The 21529-nt window shown below is 34.9% G+C and overlaps 2 protein-coding genes and 2 pseudogenes across 2 annotated transcripts; 3 read left to right on the forward strand and 1 right to left on the reverse strand.

The window, feature by feature from the left end:
- Positions 1–6089: 6089 nt before the first annotated feature.
- On the reverse strand, positions 6090–7228 carry LOC120200056 (NAC domain-containing protein 71-like). Its single transcript, XM_039200993.1, has 4 exons — positions 7043–7228; positions 6672–6946; positions 6386–6604; positions 6090–6296 (listed from the first exon to the last, which is right to left on the reverse strand). Exons 1-4 carry the CDS (start codon positions 7197–7199, stop codon positions 6090–6092), a joined length of 858 nt encoding a protein of 285 aa, XP_039056924.1. The 5' UTR covers positions 7200–7228.
- A 6383-nt stretch (positions 7229–13611) lies between these two features.
- Positions 13612–14969, forward strand: LOC120200141 (annotated as a pseudogene).
- Positions 14970–15726: 757 nt separating this feature from the next.
- On the forward strand, positions 15727–16950 carry LOC120200148 (glycine cleavage system H protein, mitochondrial-like). The gene is made up of 4 exons (XM_039201054.1): positions 15727–15838; positions 15916–16004; positions 16330–16500; positions 16589–16950. The coding sequence occupies exons 1-4, from the start codon at positions 15742–15744 to the stop codon at positions 16715–16717; spliced, it is 486 nt and encodes a 161-aa protein (XP_039056985.1). The 5' UTR covers positions 15727–15741; the 3' UTR covers positions 16718–16950.
- A 2685-nt stretch (positions 16951–19635) lies between these two features.
- LOC120200126 lies at positions 19636–21524 on the forward strand (annotated as a pseudogene).
- Positions 21525–21529: the final 5 nt, after the last annotated feature.

Raw genomic sequence — 21529 nt, forward strand, 5'->3', positions numbered from 1 at the left:
CGTTACAAACTGGTAAAACGAAAAGACATATGACGGCGGATAATGATGAAAAGAGTGGTGACAAAGCACTAACGAAGTTATATTATATCAAATCAGCATATAATTGTCTCTGCAGATGAAATATTTTTGTTGAAGGATTGTTTGATTGTGCAGTCAATTAGAAATTAGATATTGTTTTGTCTGTAAATTGTCTAATACGTTCAAGGCACCATAAAGACCCAACTGAATAGCATGAAGAGTTGAGGACTTGATTGGCAAAGTGAAGAACCTTACAGGACCGATTGATGAAATTAGAGAGCAAAGTGGCGCTGAAGGTGATCAAGCCCACACTAAATTTGTCAATTCTCCAATTGGTCCCTCAAGATTCTTTACTCTGCCCATTCTTCAGGCCTTTTAATTGGGTCCTTATAACATCTAGACGCCCAAACCAGTCATAATAAGTACCATAAGGTCATAACAAGTACCATTAGATTTCACAACTCATATAAGAATCAAAAGATAAAATTTTAAGATAAATAAAACTAAACATCTCGAAAAAATAATATATTATTATTTAAAATTTGATCTACTATAAAATTAAAAATTTTCTCAATAACATTAACAATTACTCCAACTAAATGAATACTCGATATAACTTTATTAAGAGTAAATATATTAGTACTTAAACTTTTAATTTTTTTAAAATCATACTTAATATTTATTTTTTATTTCATTTAGTTCCCGTCGTTAAGAATTTACTCATTTAATACTTAAACTACCAGTTTTGGTTTGTTTTAGTACATAAACTTAGTTTTTTTTAAATTTAACGTTGAATTTTGAACGAGGGTATCAAAATAAAAACTAAAGTTTACAGGTACTAAAATGAAACAAAAATTAAACTTTAAATATGATTTTGAAAAAAAATTAAAAGTTTAGATACTAAAATAGATTAAAACTGATAGTTTAAGTACTAAACGTGTAGTTTATCTTTTTATCTATTAATATTCCATACACACTAAACCATATGCTTATATAATTCAAAGTAAAATCTACATTTGTTTATTTATTTATTAAATTAAGATGATTACAAACTAAAAATATAATTCAAAGTAATGGGTTGGTCAAAACGACGCAGCAGCGGTGTGTTTTTATCTCTGCTGCCTGACTACTAATTAAAGTCATTCTGTTTATAATTAGTGTAAGCAAACGAGTGGGAAGCGGGACACGCAAACATCCGGGAAAATTAACGGCCAGGATCTCCCCAACGTAAAAGATCTAATATCATTGCTCAACTATCCGTACTCGCAATGTCATTGGTCCACGTCACCACAGATGACATGTTCATTCATTTTACGCTCGCCTGTAGAAACCGAAAAGTTAACTTTAATATTAAAATCATGATCCAGTATAATATCGTAAGAGTGACAATGAAGTTATTTATATTACATTATTTCCTTCTACCTATACACTACTTAGTCCCATGATTTACCCAAGGGAGTATATTGGTGCCTTAAAGCCTACCTAAAGTCACTTAGGTCGGTAAGGAATTACCATCTTGATCCAGCGGTGTGTTTTTATCTCTGCTGCCTGACTACTAATTAAAGTCATTCTGTTTATAATTAGTGTAAGCAAACGAGGGGAAGCGGGACACGCAAACATCCGGGAAATTAACGGCCAGGATCTCCCCAACGTAAAAGATCTAATATCACCACAGATGACATGTTCATCATTTACGCTCGCCTGTAGAAACCGAAAAGTTAACTTGAATATTAAAAATATTAAAATCATGATCCAGTATAATATCGTAAGAGTGACAATGAAGTTATTTATATTACATTATTTCCTTCTACCTATACACTATACTTAGTCCCATGATTTACCCAAGGGAGTATATTGGTGCCTTAAAGCCTACCTAAAGTCACATTAGGTCGGTAAGGAATTACCATCTTGATCAGAGCTGAACCTCCATATTCAACCTACCCAGATAATGTCTCAATAAAATAGTTCAAGTAGTAACTGTAGATCACATGATCCACAAATCAAGAACGATTATATTTTCCAGTAAAAAACAGGTAATCAGAGAACACATATCATGTAGCCATAGCTCATTAACAGTGAATCAAAACATCAGTAAATCTGTAATTTTGAAAAATCATATTTTAAAACATGTAAAACAATTACATTTCACATAGGGAACACGCTAGAGGATCCAGTTATTCTTAGGAGGTACTTGGTATTTATCAGGTAGGATGAAACTTTTATAATTTAATAAGATTTCAGAATCAATATCCCCATGAAAAGGGGTTTAATAGCTAACAGGTTCATCAGTCATTCGGGAATTGATTTATCAAGATCATATATTATTCAAATATATTTTTCTGAGGCTTTAAGTGATCATGAAGGTATTCAAATCTATTGCATCGATGTTACTTGAGATTTCAGGTATGACATGAGTGATTTCATTATTCAGGAAATCAAGGGCATTTTGGACATTGAATTCTTAGAGAATTCTTAGTAATTTAATCTAATAAGAGTGAGACGATGATTCATGGTATTTAAGATTCATGTCGATTTATCAGGATATCTAGTCAACTCGAACTGAACAAATTACATCACTATGATACCTGTCAATCAGTCATATCGATGCACTTCAAGGATATTCACACTTTAATACTGACAACACTAGTCAAACTGATAATCTTCAGAATCATCATTGAATGGATCTTATGGAGACGAACAGGTATTTCAATGGTATTTATTTCATTTCTATATTGCAACGGTATCAAGAAATGTAGATATGCTTGATTTGTGGTTCAAAACCCTTATGAACATTACAACATATAAGTTAATCAGCGTTTCCAGACTTATTCAAGTCATTCGCTTAATTCTAGGTCATTGAGGGTACTTAGGTCATTTAGTAGTTAAGTTTATCTGGGTCACTTCGGAGTTTCCAGAGTAATTCAGTCGTTTCCACAATTCTGATACATACAACACTTCCATTCAGTTAAACTTGGTCGTATAATAAAGTCATTTCGATAAATTCAGGCATGTAAAGTACCTTCGGTAATTTAGTCTCCGGGTGTTCGCTCACGAAATAGAAATTCTAGGTTATTTTGGTATTCAAGGTTGATCTATTCATTTCGGAGCTCGAGGGTATTTAATCATTCTAGGGCTTGGAGGTACTTTGGGTCATTTTACACTTCAGGGGCATCTTGGTCATTTTACACTTCGGGGGCATTTTGGTCATTTCCTTCAATCCAGTCTTTCCATTTAATTCAATTTCCTGAACAATTCAATCCTGAACAATGCAAACATAAATAATGCTCCCGATGTTTTAGTCTTTAGTTGTTTACCGATAAGTCAATAATTCTAGGTCTTGTATATTCTCGGATGCTAAGATCTGATTATCAACGTCTTTCCGAACATATCAGGAATTTAATAGGTGAATTAGTAGTTTTTCGGATTAAAAACGAATTCTCAGGGTACTTTCACTATCAGAGTCAGTCCGATCCATTTTTACCTTATAGGGGTAATTTTGTAATTTCTTAACCAATGATTCGATATTAAACCTTTTAACGAAAATAATTAGAATTTAAAGATTCTGAGGTTGATTGCTTTATTGGTTAATCACATAACCTGAAATTATTTCTTATCAGTCTTCTAGTGTCCTATACGTGTAATATGGTTCTTATTCTGTTTAATAATTTTTCATCGCATTTGGAACGAGTTTAGAAATATATTAATTACGCACATGTAACCAAACTTATTCATCTATGCATTAACCAATGCTAGCGTGTTCCATAAAGCATACATAAGGTAGTAATGTATTACCTCTATTTTCGTGCTCCATAGTTCGAGCATTTAAACTCCATTTGATCACTCTCGAACTTGAATCCAACGTCTAATAATATCTCAAATAAATATAAACATAAATTACATCATAAATGAGGCTTAATTGCATAAAATGGACCGAATCGGAAGGTTAAATACTGAAAAAAGCTTACTAGGTTTGAATTTGAGGAAACAGACTTCGGATTCGGACTCGGACTCTGGACGTCGAAAAACATAAAATATAACTTTCAAAAATTTCTTTTTGGGTCAAAGTCAACGGTCTACAGTCAGATTGGTCAACTGTTAGGCCGATCAACAGTCAGACCAGTTCGGATCGAGCAGACCCGATTTAGACCGGGTCAGGCCAGTTTGATCCACCTGAACCGATTTCAGAAGGTTTCCTTGGCTAGGGAAGAGCCCCACACGCAGGCACGTGACAGTGTGTGGCGGCAGGCGACAGGCTCGGGGTGATCGGTTGATTACTCCCAAGGCAACCAAACACAAAAATCAGTCTAAAACAGTATGAAATACGAGTCAAAATGGCAAAAATTGAACGAGAAAGGAAATCAGTGTGTTTACCATGCCAGACGGCGAATGGGCAATGGTGGAGCGACGATTCCACCTAGGTTCTGACTGAAAGGGCATGAGGATCTCAAATGTGGTGGCGGTAAGGCAAGAAAGCGGCTGGAACGATCAGAATCGACAAAAAATAACGATGGTCGGTTGGTTTTCGCGACAAGACTTCACGATGAAATTAACAATGAACGACGTTGTCCCACAATGGAATGGTGGTTGGGCTTTGGTCGCCGATCGACGACAAGCACGATGATGGCGGTGGCGGGCTAAACGACGGTCGGATGGCGGGGATTCGGCGAGGTCGACGGGGGGCAAATTGGGGATTGGGTTTTAAATTTTGGGATTTTTACGCATATGGGGTTTTGTTTTTATTTAATTATTTTTTCCACTGACCAAAAAAATGGATAATTCAGGTTAAGTCCCTAAACTTTCCACATATTCTAAAATCGAGCTACAAACCTTTAAAAATTTACAATTTGGTCATTAACTTTCTTTTAATTAAATTTTGAGGTGTTACAAAAATGAAACAAAAACTAAACGTTATGTATGATTTTAAAATAAAATTAAAAGTTTAGATACTAAAAACAAACTAAAAGTGATAATTGAAGCATTAAATGCGTGGTAATCTTAAATTTTATCATTTAATAATTATTTATCAATTATTTCTATGGCGTTTTTAACCAAATGTTTACTTAGTATTTGCTTATAGTAATTAGACCAATAAACAAACTAAAATTGCATTAGTATTAAGGGTAAATTGCATATTTAGTACCTAAACTATCACTTTTGTTCCATTTTAGTACCTAAACTTTCAATTTTTTCATAAATCATACCTAACATTTACTTTTTGTTTTATTTTAGTATCCATCATTAACTTTTGTTTCTTTTTAGTACCCCACTGTTAACTTTTTGTTTCATTTTAGTACCTCAATTTTTTACGACGAAGAACTAAAATGAAACAAAAAGTAAACATTAGGTATGATTTTGAAAAAATTGAAAGTTTAAGTATTAAAACTGAATAAAAGTGATAATTTAGGTACTAAATGTGTACTACAGAGACAAAGTTTGAATAATCTAGATATCGTATAAATTATTTTTAAAAATAAATTATTTCTTTTAGAATTAAATTTGACTCGAAAGTAAAGTTCATATTAAAAAAGTTAATAAATAAAATTTTGAATTTTTAAATTTCAAATTTCAAATAGAAACTAAATAAAAATGATGACCTTTTATTGTAGTTACAAATAAGAACTAAGAATCTAAACGAGAAGTTATGAATTTTGATAAAATCAGCGACCTCTTATTGTAATTACACATAAGAAACTAAGAATCTAAACAATAAATTATGAATTTCTAATAAAAAGTGACTTTTTAACCATTAATAACACACATAATTTATATACGTAACCGTTCAAACATGAAATATCTTCGAAGAATTACATCCTTTAACTATTGAATTCATTTAATAGATGATGCCGATAATAATCATTAAATAAAAGGAAGGGATTCTCAATTTGTATGATTTATTCATTAATCACACACACGTATACTATCAGTGAGGACTCTTTACATCACAATCAACAGCATCACATTCCTCCAAATTCCCATCTCCACTAGCTTACCAACAAAGTGAAGATTGGCCCAAAGCTTCCATTCTTTGAGAGGGTTCACATAGTTGAATGAGTCAGTCTGGTCATATCATTTCATTGCCATAGAATGTCATTTGCATGTCCGTAAGCTGACATGCATCCGATGCGACTGAGATCATCGAAAAGTTCGATTTCCTCAAAGTTCGAGTACGACGAGGTAGGTGAGAAATTGTCTGGTTGACATTGCCGCCACTCCCACGGCGACTGTAAGCTTGGAAACTCGTACTGATCAGCTGCTGTTTCGCATATTTGTGGATAATCCTGCAACCATGGGAAAATTGTTAGACAATCGTAAATAAACCCAAATCTTCAAGCTCCATGCTTCTTTCTCCAGGACAAGATATATATACGTTTGATGAAGCGAGAGCTACATCAGGTGAGACCCAGACGCCGGCGGAATTGGTATTGGTATCGACCGAGATGGGCTCGAATGGCCGCACGGGCTCGTTGAAGACTCTTCCAACCGGAGTAAGCTCTACATTTGTTGAACTCATTACCTCTGGATTCCCATGCACGTCACTCGCCTTCTGCTCATTCCTTTTCACAACGCGGCACAAGACGAAAGCACCCTGATCACAGATTATTGATTTCTATGAGTCAAAATGCAAAGACAAGGTTCTGTATGTATAAATTCACCTGATTAGTTGATCCCTGAGGAGTCTCATCGGAGAGCCGATACTCGTGCATAACCCAATCCGTTCGATCACCTACAGGAGCACGTCCCTGGTAAAAAACTAAGGTCTTACGATAGCCGGTGACGGCAGATTGACACACCAGTTTCTTGTCTTTTCCCGTGGCTTTCCAATAACCAGCTTTGGTAGCTCGGTTTGTTCTCGAGCCATTCGAGTACTTTCGATCCCGGGGACAAAAAAAGAACCACTCCATATCTCGTTTCGGAAGGAACGATTTCTCTGCAAAAGCAACTCATTTTTAGATTCTCCATGGAACCAGTGAAACGAAACCTATACGATGTGAAGAAAAGTATGTATATATATATATATATATACCTGGCAATTCCCATGGATCAAACTTGTAGAAATCGATGACTGGGATGACTTCAAGCTCGATTTCGAGTCCTTTATTTTTTCTTTTCAGGTAATATCCGACCAACTCTTCATCCGTCGGGTGAAACCGAAACCCTGGAGGCAGTAATCCCCCTTCCATTATCTCATTCACCGGTTTTCTTATCTGTTAAAAGTCTGGAAAATCTAAAAGGAAAAGGTTTATCAAAGCTATATGTTTCGTCAAAAGCTACGTCACACACATATATATGGAGTTTATGCTGGCGTACATAATCCTAATATTATTGTCTGCAATTCTGCATGACCCGTAGAGATTCTGTGTTCATCATCATGGCCCTGCATTAATATATATATAAAAGTCGGAAAATGTTGTTGATCTGACGACTCGAGAATGGTGTATAAATCGACATGAAATGACTAGAGCATTTGATGGATAACCAATCAAAATTTGATTGCCATTCAGTGTTTAATGCACAACTAACTCAAAATCTTCCAAAACCACCCATGTTTTGTGTCTTCACGCAAACATATATGGGCATAATTTAGGGTTACGATTTACCGATAGGGAATCATCGAGCTTGCTACTTTGGGATATTAGTGAGGTGAGGTTAGGGTGTAATCCGTATATCAATTATTTATTTAATTGTGTTGTAATAGTTATAAATGTGTATTATATGCATTTATTTTGTAATGTAATCATTTGTATCTGTGTTTGATTTATTGATCGATTAATTCATATCAATTATTGCTTAAGTGTATTATGGGGCAACTTCAATTGTGGATAAGGAAAAAAGTTTAGGTTGGACATACATATTAACAACACATATTTTTTGTATATAGGTGAGCATAACTAAATTTTCAGGGTAAACACAATGAGTAAAATAGATAATTAATACTAGTAAACTCGGACTATATATTAGGCACTTCACACCTTAAGTTAGATGTAGATCTACTACCGGGCGATCTTCTCAATCCAATTTTCTCTATTCATAATTTATAATTTAAATTTTTAACTTTGCTTTATAGAACTAACATCTGATTCCATTAGACGTGGTTCAATTGTATTATATGTATTCATTATAAGTGTACTTATAACATAAAATATTAAGGTAAACTGCCTCAAATGTCACTAAATTTTAAGGTTTGTCTAAATTTTACTCTTAAACTTTAAATTAATTCAATTCTAGTATCAAATTTTAATTTTAAGTTCGATTAAAGCATTGATTCATTGAATTTTACTTTATACCATCATCTTCTTCATTAAAGCTAAGAGTTTTTCATCCATTTTTTGTCGTCACTGAAAATTGTCATTCTTTGACGTCTTTTGTAGCTACCTTGTATATTGGTAAACTCGTCTCATTACCCTTTATCATTTTATTGGTTTAGATGTTCTCCAGACCTCTCTAATCTCACCTAATTAAACATGAAAATTTGTAATTTTTTAGGTTTGTATGCTTTCTTGAGTTTGAGAGGTCTGGGTATTCTTTTTCTCGAAAATTCAAATGATGATAAATATTATTTTAAAAAGACGAACAACATACCTCAAAACTAGTCTCATCAAACGATCGTCAAAGGATTTCAAAGTATTAGAGCATTAAACATTTAGATGAACTTTTATCGCTTTTGAGTGAGTTTCGTGGAAACCAGTTCAAGGAGAAGAAAGACTAGAGAATGACAAACATTTAGATACCAATTTTGCTGCGAATGGTGACCGAAGATGGTTATCAACGACTAGAGTAGTTGACAATTTTTTTTAGGGTTCAACTTGATAAGCAAAGTAAAGTTCAATGCTTAAAAATAAAGTGTTTTAAAGTTTAGTGGCAAAATTCAGGGGCGGAACCCCTTGGTCCGCCAATTAGTTTTTCAAGTATTAATATATATATATATATATTAAAAAATAAATAAAGAAAATTTTACGAGACCCCCTCAACTAAAAAATTATATTTATGGAAAATAAAAAATATTTTGATCCCGCTATAATAAATTCCTAGTTTCTCCCCGGCAAAATTGATACGTAAATTAAAGTTTATGTGAAAAAATGACCTTATCATCGTGTCGTTAATAATTTAATGTCTTACTTGAACCTGAAACTAAAACTTAATGGTTAAATTAAAACAATTTAAAGTTCAATATAAAAACGATATACAACCTACAATTCTGTGATATTCAATGTACCTTACCAAAAGAAGAGATAAAAAAAATAGTGCATCACTCACCCCTAATGCTAGCTTTATACACTCATTTGTTTTCAAGCTTTCAAATTTAATTTTAATATTAATTATTAAAATTATTAATAAGAACTAAAAATTGATCAAGCACGTGACTTAAACCTTAAATTGAATTATTGATATCAATATAGTACACCAAATACAAGTGGATGGAAACAATTGAAAATGGATTCCTTCACTCATTTAGCCACATAAGGCAACTTACAAGCAAGTCCCTTTCAATAAAAGCAACTAACAAGTCAATTTTTGCACCTTTCTTCGAATCAAGATATACACACATAAAAATATATATTATTAATGAAAATTGTCCTTCAAATTATCTTTTTAAATATTTTAAAATTTCCATCAAAATCATTTTGAAAATTCCGGTAAGATATATATTTTTTGAGAAAAAATATGCCACTTTTGTATTTGTTTAATAAAAAACCTATGAGTTACACGAGTTAATTAATTTAATTAAGGTGGATGAGCTAACGGAAAAAATTATTATATGGGTCTTTTTCATCACGCCATTCATGGTTTTAATCACTAAAAGTGATTTATCTAGTTTTATTTTTATGTTATCTTTTTTTAATGATAAATCTTTATTAATTTCTTTCTCATGTAGTTATAGAAGTGAGATGAATTAATGACATAAGAAAAAATAAAATATACAATTTTTACCGAATACAATCATATATGACATAATAAAGATAATTCGTAAAATAATTTGTCGAATTAACGAGTCATCCTTCTTTTTCTTTTGTCCAGCAATTAATGAGTCATCCTAAGGAGGAGAAATGACAAGTCATGGAGGGGAAAAAACAAAGAAGGAAAGGCGTTTGAGCGTTAACAGTTTAAAATGGGACATTGCACGTTGTAAATTAATTCAATCATGTCAGTTAGACTTATCAACTCCACGAACAACGTGCTTAAATTAGAAACAACGAGGAAATAATAAATAAATATATATATATACATGTTAAAATAATTATAAAATTCTTTTAAATATGGCATCTTTTTTCTTTCCACTTTGTCAATTCTCAGGTTACTCATAGTTTGGAATAATTTTTTTTATAAAAAAACATACATCATATAACAATATTATCTTCGAATATCAAGACAACCGAAGAACATATTCACAGTGGTGGTCTCAGACGAGTATTTTCAGATATAGAATTTTCGGAGTTTTGTATCTCTCGAGAAATCAATTGATTTGGTCGTAAATAAACTTGATGGCGATCTGTCTCAAGCAAAAAAGAAGTGAGGAATTGAGCTGGCGAGATGTGTCTGTTCATTCGACAAGTTGCATGCAATTAATATGTTCACTTTTCATCCGCCTGTTTGTCGTACCGATGAAAATCAAACCCAATAACTTCATAAATCTGATGCGTTTCATTCATTAGGGTCGGCCAATCAGTTTTTTTTTTTGTGAGAGTTTGAAGAGCAGCCCGTGACTCTCTTGCAGCATTTTGCATGTAACGATAGACAGGTATAATTTCGTAGATTTCGTATCATATTCGTTCTAATTGATATGGGGATAGGTATAGATTTAATAAGTACTGGACGGACGTGGATGTAAAAAGTCATATCTGTCGTAGTTAGTAGGTAGGTGATGGATTTGAGATCTTACCTGCCCACATCCGTTCACTCCATATCCACCTACCCACTAACTATCCACCATATAAATTTTGGACTATTATGAATTTAGAGATATTTTCAAAGACTATTCTGTAAATCTTAATATTTTATAAGACATGACTTGTAATTTAACCAGGGATGTGTTTATTTTATGTTTTGTTGCTTATGTAATGGACGTGTTTATTTTATGTTTTGTTGTTTATGTAATCTGTGAGGTTAATGCCAGACGGGTATAAATGGATACAGACGAACACGAAATAGGTAGTGGGTATCAGTTGAGATAGGTAATGGGTATCCAATTGGGTAGTGAGTGTTAGGGTAAATTTAAAAATTTTGTGTCATGATGTTTGTTGGGAGTAAAAGATTCCATAATGATGGTTAGTTCATATGTATGTAATCATAAGTAAGAGTGTTCAAACGGTTAAAACAGCCACCAACCAAACTTAACTACCATTAACTGAATAATGAGTTTAGTTTGATTAAAAAATAATTGGATCTTAATTCTTAATGGGTTTGAACTTAAAATATGTATTTAATATATATATATATATATAACATTTAATATTTAATAATTTTGATTAATTCGGTTAATTAACCGATTTCGAATTGAATTGACCGTTAACCGAATATAGAAAAAAATTAATTGTTCCTCAATCGAACTAATTCAATGGTCGACCGAATTAATCAAACTAATTCAGTTCGATCGGTTAATTCAATTAAAACCGAAAAATGAACACTCCTAATCATAAATGAGAGATATTTTGGTATTTTGATTTGTTGGCTTTGTACTCGTTTGTACCTAGTTGCATGTACTCTTTTCTTCCACATATAACTAAGGGTTTTAGCCCAGAAACACAAGTAGGCTTAGGTGTATGTTATAAATATCTATAATAAAATTATATCGTCGAGTAAAAAAAATTTACCCATTGTAGGCGTTGGGTAAGTGGTAGATAAAAAAGTCTTAATATATCATTAATGCTAGATAGTTATCATCATCTCCGATGTTCTCACACGATTGCATGCTGATTTCATAAACCGGTAATTAATGAACCTTTTGCTGACGTGCACAAAGAAACTGTAGATTTCAAACCCAAAACCTCCAAATTATTGCTCGGTTGCCGGCCTAGAAAGATAAGCCAACGGTTGTAGTCTCTAGCACGCATAGTGTCGGGGCTTCTGGAATTGGGTTGCCTTTCGTTCTGCTACGATAACGTATGGGAATTGCTTAAATCCAACAGAAAATGACTCTTCATGGATCAACCATAACCGGTGCTTTATGTATCTAATTATGATTATTGTCTACTTGTCGATTCAAAGTGTTTTTTTACTTGTACAAAACGTAAATAAGATGCCTAAAAGGTTAAATTATATGATCAGTCTTTATATATAATTTAGTGTATATAAATTAATGGGTTTAACTACATGATTGATCGCTTATATTTGTGTTTTGTCTATTTTTTCTCATTGATTTCAAAAAACAAAATATATGACCACTTCATGTAATACCTCAAAATTTTAGCAAGTGACCGAAAAGATAAATTTTAAAAGTTTGGTGATTTATTTTGATAAATGATAATTTAAGGGATTTAAAAGGGCTTTTTGATGGGAGTTAAAATTAGTTTCAATTGATAAAAGAAAATTAGTATCGATTATGTGTTGATAGCAATTTTTAGAATTTTATTCGAATTCGAGTTATTATATTAGTTAGAGTACTAATTTATATTTGAAATTTGTTGGTGTCGGTATAATCGACGTCCGTGCAGATCATGATCGTTCTTAAACTCAAAACGAATTAAAAGAAAATGATAAAATCCGATAGTTAAACGATAGTAGCAAATAAAGCTATAGAGGCAACAAGTGAGTTCAACTTACTCAGTTTATATATATATACCTATATAAGCTATGAGTACAGCTTGCGATGAGCCAACCTCGAGGTTTCCTAATGGAAACAATTTTACGTTTTTTTTATAAAATGATTTTATCTTATTTTGCAAATCAAACAGTTTTCTTGCATTTTGATTTTTGATATGTTACATTATAGAACTGCCTAAATGCTATTTAAATCGGATTTAATTTTGACATTTAAATATTAAATTATGATTTTATATGATTATTAGTTTTAAAATAAAGAAATTAATTTTGAAATGTTAAAGAAACAATTTTTTAATGATTTTCAAGTAGCAAATGTTTTATAAGACTAATGTGACATCTCTGGCTCGTATATGAGGACGTATACGGGAAAGGGGTATTACACTTTCATTTTTATTTAATTCAGATATGGTTACCACGAGTTAATTGTCGTTAACTAGGTGACATAATATTTTGGTATAATTACACATTTGGTCCATATTATATATATATATATATATTATCTCAATTTAGCCATACTTTTAATAAATTAAAATAAATTTAATCCTCCAATTAAATGATGACATGTGTCGCTAGTTCCATCTGTCGTGCAATGTGCTTATCCCCACCGTCTCACTAACCAACCTCGATCCCTGTTATTTTGAGGTCATATCTAGTATTCAGAGTTTGTCTCAATTTGATACCGCTCTTGCGGCTTGCACCAAAACAATGCTTTACCCCTAAATGTCCAGTTAATTGTTGTAGCTCTTGGTTCGAGTGACATTGCACCCCTAACCATAAAAAAACACGTGGTGATCACGTCTTAATTAAATAAAAACGAAAAATGTTCATATAATATATGTTTATGCCAAATTGGGTAAGGTTGAAGAAGTGGTTAGCTTGTACGATAGAGGTGTTGCTAGTGGTTGGAAACCGGACATGTTTACATTCTCTGTGTTGGCAAAGATATTTGGTGCTGCTGTTGACTATGAAGGGATTAAGTATGTCTTGCAAGAAATGAAGTCCGTCGGGGTTCGGCCGAATTTGTTTGTTTACAATACTTTGATAGAGGCAGTGGGGAGGGTAGGGAAACCCGCGTTTGCGAGAAGCATTTTTGAGGATCTCGTCGCTTCTGGTTTGACTCCGAACGAGAAGACTTTAACTGCAGTTGCCAAGATATATGGCAAGGCAGGGTGGGAAATAGATGCATTGAAATTGTGGGAGGAAATGAAGTCGAAAAACTGGTCTATGGATTATATTTTGTACAATACTTTGTTAACTATGTTTGCAGACATTGGTTTAGTTGAGGAAGCGGAGCAGCTTTTCGTGGATATGAAGTGATCAGAGGAGTTTAGGCCCGATAGTTGGAGCTACATTGCAATGCTAAATGTAGACGGAAGTGGAGGAAATGTCGATAAGGCAATGGAGTTGTTCGAAGAAATGTCGGAGGTGGGTGTTGAGCTTAATGTAATGGGATGCACTTGTTTGATTCAGTGCTTGGGGAAGGCCGGACGAATAGATGAGTTGGTGAGGGTATTTACGGTGTCGATTGAACAAGGAATTAAACCGGATGACAGACTCTGTGGGTGCCTGTTATCCGTTCTGTACTTTGCGATAACAGGGAGGATATGGGGAGAGTTCTCGCTTGCTTGCAGCAAGCCAATCCTCTGTTAGTCGCATTTGTGAACTTGATCGAAGACGAGAAAAGCACTCTCGACACCGTCAAAGAAGAGTTTAAGTATATCCTCAGTGACACCAAAGACGATGCAAGAAGACCGATATGCAATTGCTTGATCGATATATGTCGAAGTAAGAATCTCCACGGGAGAGCACACGATCTGCTTTATCTAGGAACTCTATACGGGTTGTACCCACGCTTACACAATAAAACAACGTATGAGTGGAGTCTGAATGTCCGAACGCTATCTGTCGGAGCAGCATTGACTGCACTGGAAGAGTGGAGGGGACTTTGGCCAAAATCGTTAAGCGAGCATAAACGTTGCTGGAGCTGTTCTCGGCTCAAACCGGTTCCGCCGGAACTCATAAATTCGCCCAAGGACTGTCCAATTCCTTTGCTTCTCATTTGAAGCAACTCGGAGCACTATTCAAGCAAAGTGAAGACAAAGCTGGTTGCTTTGTGGCACCGAGGGAGGATTTAGTGTTGTGGTTGCAATCAAAGATTCCATCATCAGCTGTTTCATCTTAGATGGTTTATCCAGCTATGATTTTGTGTTATGTTATGGAGCTGAGTTGAAATTATAAAATTTTGAGTCAGAAACAAGATTAAATTAAAATTATTAATTTTAGGGAATACAAATATGGTTTTTCTATTTAATCAAAGACTAAAGCACTAATAATGAATTATTAACTTTTGGTTGGGACTAATAAAGGAATTTGCTCATTTAGCCAAGAGGGTTATGACATGAAATGAAAAAACGTACAAGTGGTTCATGTACTTTTGAAAAAAAATTAATAGGGTATTTTGACCAACGTTTTTCGTCGTTAACTATTATAGTTCTGACATGTCAGTTTACGGTGCTGACATGATAATCCAAAATAATAGATTAATGTGTCGGATGATATGACAAATGGACTAAATTGGTAACTCAAACATGACAGATAGACTATCACGTTAGTATTGTAAACGGACACGCTAATACTGTAACGTTTAACAATAAAAAACGTTGGTCGAAAGATCACATTGAATTTGTGAGTTGGAATTTCATATTAATATAAAGAATAATACGAGAAACATATTGATGTTTTTAAAAAAATAGATGGATCTCATATGCCTTTTTGTCGATGAAAATGTAAAACAGCGTCCTATCGGAGTAAATAGTTGTGTGAAGGTTGTTCTTAATCAGGATGAGGCTTTCGCTGTCTACCATTCATACAGGATAAAAAAAAGAAACAGATATCAAACTAGACCAAACTTGTCCTTTGTTTCATCTCTCTTTGTCATTTGCAGGCAAAAACAACCGGATAACAATGGCACTGAGAATGTGGGGTTCTTCCACTGCCAGTGCACTCAAGATTTCTTGTGCCTCCAAACCTCACCTCTACCTCTCCAGATGCTTTTCCACCGGTAAACCCCCATTCTCCTCTAGTTTCATGTTCTTTTTGTTACCCTTTAGGGTCATGATAATGTGCTGAAATTTGCAGTTTTGGATGGGCTGAAATATGCTGAATCACATGAATGGGTAAAGCATGAAGGTTCGGTGGCTACGATTGACATCACTGACCATGCTCAGGTTTTCCTTGATGAATAACTCTCTCCTGCTGATTAACTATTTTGGTTAAATTCTGCCTCCAGTCCTTGTACCCCTTGGTTTTGCAAAACCTAATTGTTAATATTCGACTTTCAAAATCTGATATTTAATATTCAAAGCTTATTAAATTTTCAAATTCTAGATTACAAATGTTACCGACAGAGTTCTAATTATTTTCACAGAGGAACAGAGGGACTAAATTTCAAAAGTTTGAAGAGTAAATGGATTAAGCGCAAAATTAGACCATTTTCCTTTTACTGTGATATTCATACAAAAGTAGACCATTTCATGAATGTACCATTTGCAGGACCATCTAGGAGAAGTAGTGTTTGTAGAGCTGCCAGAACCTGGTGGTTCAGTTAGCAAAGGAAAAGGCTTCGGAGCTGTTGAAAGTGTTAAAGCAACCAGTGATGTCAATTCACCGATTTCCGGCGAAATCGTCGAGGTTAACTCTAAGCTCAGTGAAGCTCCTGGCCTGGTAAAGGACATTATTTTCTTCTTGTTTTGCCATTGTTTACCAACCAACGGATAACTAATTTTTTAAAAAAAAATCTTGGCTGTTGAAGATCAATTCAAGCCCGTATGAAGAAGGATGGATGATAAAGGTGAAACCCAGCAGTCCATCAGAATTGGAATCCTTGATGGGTTCTACGGAATACACCAAATTCTGCGAAGAAGAAGATGCTTCCCACTGAATCTTTTTTATCATAATTTCGATTCTGATCTATGTTATTTGATCATTATTACAGTTCAACTTCTGCAAATTTCGTTTTAACTCTTTCTATTGTCTCATTCACGAACTCGGTATCACTGAAATTGTCACCGTTTTCGACTTTCTTTACCCAGAAAAGGGAATTTACAGACATTGTGATAGAAGTTGTAAAACTGAAAACATGGCAACACATTAGTAACTTATGTGACAAGAAAAGAAAGATTCTTTACCAACTGTTTAGTAACTTCTTTGACAAGAAAAAGAAGTCCTTACTCTTACATTTATAGATTCATGGTTTCGATTTTTCGAACTTGGATGTGATGGGTGGATTCGTGGTGACAGATTGGCCGTGCTCCACTTTGGACAAGAGTAACTGATTCTCCCTCCGTCACCAAGTTCTCGTCCTACAAGCATCGGAAATCCGTACGAGAAAATTGTTCAAGCATATCAAGTACGGCAATTTGGTCTCTCTGTGAGGGCACGAAACTCTTAAAATTGTACCGAAACAATGGACTTTGGCACCTACAACTCTCGGTATATTGCTTAGTCCGTCCCGAGGAGTGCCAGCTAATGGCAAGCATGCGTCGTTTTTCCTGTAAGCTAGGGGCTACTAGAATGTAGAACAAAAGAAACTAGATTGGGTACTCACCACTAACAGCTTGAGTGCTCGAGAAAAAGTCTCCTCTGCATCATCCGAAAACTCCATATATATCGGTATCACACCTTGATAATGTGCCAGTCTCTGCTTAATTCTTTCCCTGCCAAGAATAATAATTACGGTTACACCACTTCATCATTCGCAATATAGAGTTAATACGAGACATAAGTCAAGATTTAAAAGTTACCTGCAATAAAGGGACCTCCTCGATTGGAAGTTCGGCGCCAAGGTCTCCTCGAGCAACCATTGCCTGTAATAAAAGTCCATGACAGCAGTAAAGTTTCAATTCAGATACAAAAATCTCACTCTACATGTCCTTCTAAAGCATTTCGAGATTATAAACACACTATTATCGAAACAAACCCCGTCTGTAGCGAAAATTATTGAGTGAAGTTTTGGTATAGAATCGGCACTTTGGATTTTCACAATCACATGAATGTCTGCGTTGCAACCTGCAAAAGAGTTCAGTAACAAAACAGTCACAAGTGTGGAAACCGTATATTAATATTATACACAACCTTCATGATTAAACTAGAATTATTTTACCTTTAAGATAATCTTTCAACTCATGGACTACTTTAGCATCCTTCACGAAAGAAACGGCATAAAAGTCGACTTGGTTGTCCACCCCGAATTTGATATCTTCCCAATCTTTGTCTGTAATGATGCATACGATCAAAAACTCAAAAAAGGACCGTGTTTAAGGAAGAAAATCGTCAAAACAGCTGTCTTAATAACCTGTCATTGACGGCAGGGTGGCACTTTTCCCGCGCACATTCAAATGGCGCCTTAAAAAATCTAATATGATAAAATGGGTGGTATTCTAAGTTGAACGTTAACATGTAGACTATGATATAGTCGGTGATCATTTTATAACTATTAATAATCAAGGGACTTAACAAAGAAACACTATATAGTCGGGTGCATTTTGTAACTTTTAATAGTCAATGGACTTAATAAAGCAATACCCTATAATCGGGAGACTATTTGTGTACTTTACCCATATTTTAAATAAAAATAAATAGAATGTAACTAAAATGCAGGTTATATTAAGAGAAAAAAGATGATCATATGTTCTTACACATATATTTACACACTTGAAAGGTTTCTTTGTCACGATGCTTAATTTCGTGTATAAGCACGAACCAAACGACCTCGGTGGCAAAAGAATAGTTGTTGTTCCTTAAGGTTTCTTGTTCGAGTACCATATATGTCAGGGGTGTGAGTCTTCAATATCAAATAGTTGAGAGATATCTTTAAACATATAACGTCTTGTACTCACCCCAGATTAATCAAAATAATAATTTCGTGTATAATGGATATTATAAGATAATCAATGAAATAAGATTATGTTATATCTACCAATGAAAATTGACTATTATTCTTCGAGGTCTTGGTTCGAGCGCTAGTGGCTTTAGTAAGAATGATTTAGCGTTCATTTTAAATGATTAAAAATATTTAAAATATATATTACTTTCTAATCAACTTAATTTAAAAAAAAAATTGCTCTTGAAATCTATTTTAATTTGGTCCACATAAAATATTTAATGGTGAGAATGAGAAGCGATTGGCTAAGATCCACGCTCCTCACCTGAACATCAACACCAAGCAATGCATGTCATGGGGTGCATGAGATTCGGAATTCATTATATGCGCATAATGTAGATATTATTTATATAAATATATATTAAAGTTTGATATATTATATCCACATGTTTCCACCAATTCAAAGTGGCCTTCAATTTTCTTATCCAAACCCAGCAATTATGAGGTGTTGATCCCCTGTAACTTATCAGCCACATGAGGATATTATGTTCATTTAATATTAGTACGAGTACTCTTTTTCTTCATCTAGGCTTAAATGTATTTTTAACGAGGCTCGTATTATTATTCTCTTTGAATGACTATCTCTGAATATAATTGTACCGCTTCAAAAAAATCAAATTGATTTGATTTTTCATAATTTTAAATTAGTTTAAATTTTGATTCTGGATTTAAATTCTAAAATTTTAAATAATTAATAAATTAAAAATTAAAACCATATATTTAATTAAGTTTTACTCAAGTTTAACACCTAATAAAATTGGGAAGTTGAGCTGACTGGCCTTTGAACTATTGCACTTTTAGCCTCCTGAGCCCACCATATTTGTCTCCTTCAAAAACTTAACCCCAAGCTTTCAATTTTCTTCTTTATAAATGAAAGCAGAACCATCTCCAGTTGATCAAACATCATCTCCATTTCTCTAAGCTGCAAAAACATGGCCTTAACGCTACGTTCATCTACTTCCTTCTTCAAAACAAAAGAAACCAAAACCTTCAAATCTCCCGACGACTTCTCGGGCACCACCCTGTGCTTTTCTCAAATAAAGCCATCGCGCCGTCTCCGAGCCAAGAATTCGAACTCCATGCAACGAGTTTCGCACGAAAAAATCTCGATCTCGGACGAGAGGTTACATGGTTTGACGATTCCTCACGCAGAAAACAACTCTAAGGTGCCGGTTTACGTGATGTTACCGCTCGACACGGTGGATTACGGCGGTCGCTTGAAAAAGCCGAAAGCGATGAACGCGAGTTTAATGGCGCTGAAGAGCGCCGGAGTCAAAGGCGTCATGGTGGACGCTTGGTGGGGTTTGGTCGAGAAAGATGGGCCTTTGAAGTACAATTGGGAAGGGTATGCCGAGCTTGTCCGAATGGTCGAAAACAATGGCCTAAAGCTCCAAGTTGTCATGTCGTTTCATCAGTGTAGTGGCAACGTCGGAGACTCTTGCAGGTATTTTCATCTGTTATCTCTTTAAACCCGTCAAAGATCGTTGAGTTATGGCTTTCAGAACATGAACCGATGTTTTCTTTGTTGTATTTGAATGTTCCAGAATTCCGCTGCCGCCATTGGTGCTCGAAGAAATCAGCAAGAACCCGGACCTTGTGTACACTGATCGGTCGGGACGGAGGAACCCTGAGTACATCTCGTTGGGATGTGATTCGATACCGGTTCTCAGGTGGCGAACGCCAATTCAGGCATATACCGATTACATGAGGAGCTTCCGTGATAGGTTCGGAGATTACTTGGGACGAGTTATTGTGGTAAGTCATTATATCGGACGTACGATTTTATGTTAAATACGAATTTTGTGACTAAATGTAAATTTTGTTACAGGAAATACAAGTAGGGATGGGTCCCTGTGGGGAACTGAGATACCCGTCTTATCCGGAAAGCAATGGAACATGGAGATTTCCTGGAATTGGAGAGTTTCAGTGCTATGACAAGGTAAATCTAATAACTTATGGTGAAATGAATTCCATATTTTGAATGATCAGGACTTAGATCGATGTTGTTAAATGTTGAAACACAGTATATGAGAGCCTCACTTGAAGCAGCAGCACTAACCATGGAGAAGAAAGAATGGGGAAAAAGTGGACCACGTGGAACACCGAGTACGGACAGTTCTTCCTCGAGTGGTACTCGGGGAAGCTACTCGATCATGGAGATAAACTACTTTCTGCCGCGAAAGGAACATTCCATGGAACTGGAATTAAACTATCGGGGAAGATTGCCGGCATTCACTGGCATTACAATACAAGGTCTCATGCCGCTGATCTAACGGCTGGGTACTATAATACTCGGCATCGAGATGGTTATCTCCCGATAGCTCGGATGTTGAGCAAACACGGAGTCGTTTTCAATTTCACCTGCATGGAAATGAGAGACTGTGATCAACCTCACCATGCAAACTGTTCGCCCGAAGGGTTGGTCCGGCAAGTAAAGATGGTGACGAAGACAGCCCGAGTCAAACTTGCTGGAGAAAACGCGTTGGAGAGGTATGATGGTGGTGCATATGCGCAAATTTTGGCCACAAGTAGATCGGATTCGGGCAATGGATTGAGTGCCTTCACGTATTTGAGAATGAACAAAAGGTTGTTCGAAGGGGACAATTGGAGGCACTTGGTCGAGTTTGTGAAAAACATGTCTGAAGGAGGTAGGAAAGTTTCAGACAGCGACACCCGAGGTACGAATCTTTACATCGGATTTATCAGAGAGAATAATGTTGAGAAAATGGAGGCTGCTCTTGCATAGAAAATTGTACAGTCCACGAACAACAATTATATATACATGTAGGTTTTCAATGTATTATATGTAAG

The sequence above is a fragment of the Hibiscus syriacus genome, unplaced genomic scaffold (genome assembly GCF_006381635.1).
Source record: "Hibiscus syriacus cultivar Baekdansim isolate YM2019G1 unplaced genomic scaffold, ASM638163v2 tig00005929_pilon, whole genome shotgun sequence".
NCBI lineage: Eukaryota > Viridiplantae > Streptophyta > Magnoliopsida > Malvales > Malvaceae > Hibiscus > Hibiscus syriacus.

What these genes read in the sequence shown, in the direction of transcription:
- LOC120200056 (XM_039200993.1), bottom strand. Translation starts at nt 7,199, where the DNA reads ATGGAAGGGGGATTACTGCCTCCAGGGTTTCGGTTTCACCCGACGGAT. An exon ending in CTCAGGGATCAACTAATCAG is followed by an intron (nt 6,605 to 6,671) that starts GTGAATTTATAC and finishes ATCTGTGATCAG; the next exon opens with GGTGCTTTCGTCTTGTGCCG. An exon ending in TAGCTCTCGCTTCATCAAAC is followed by an intron (nt 6,297 to 6,385) that starts GTATATATATCT and finishes CCATGGTTGCAG; the next exon opens with GATTATCCACAAATATGCGA.
- LOC120200148 (XM_039201054.1), top strand. Translation starts at nt 15,742, where the DNA reads ATGGCACTGAGAATGTGGGGTTCTTCCACTGCCAGTGCACTCAAGATT. An exon ending in CTCCAGATGCTTTTCCACCG is followed by an intron (nt 15,839 to 15,915) that starts GTAAACCCCCAT and finishes TGAAATTTGCAG; the next exon opens with TTTTGGATGGGCTGAAATAT. An exon ending in TCAGTGAAGCTCCTGGCCTG is followed by an intron (nt 16,501 to 16,588) that starts GTAAAGGACATT and finishes TGGCTGTTGAAG; the next exon opens with ATCAATTCAAGCCCGTATGA.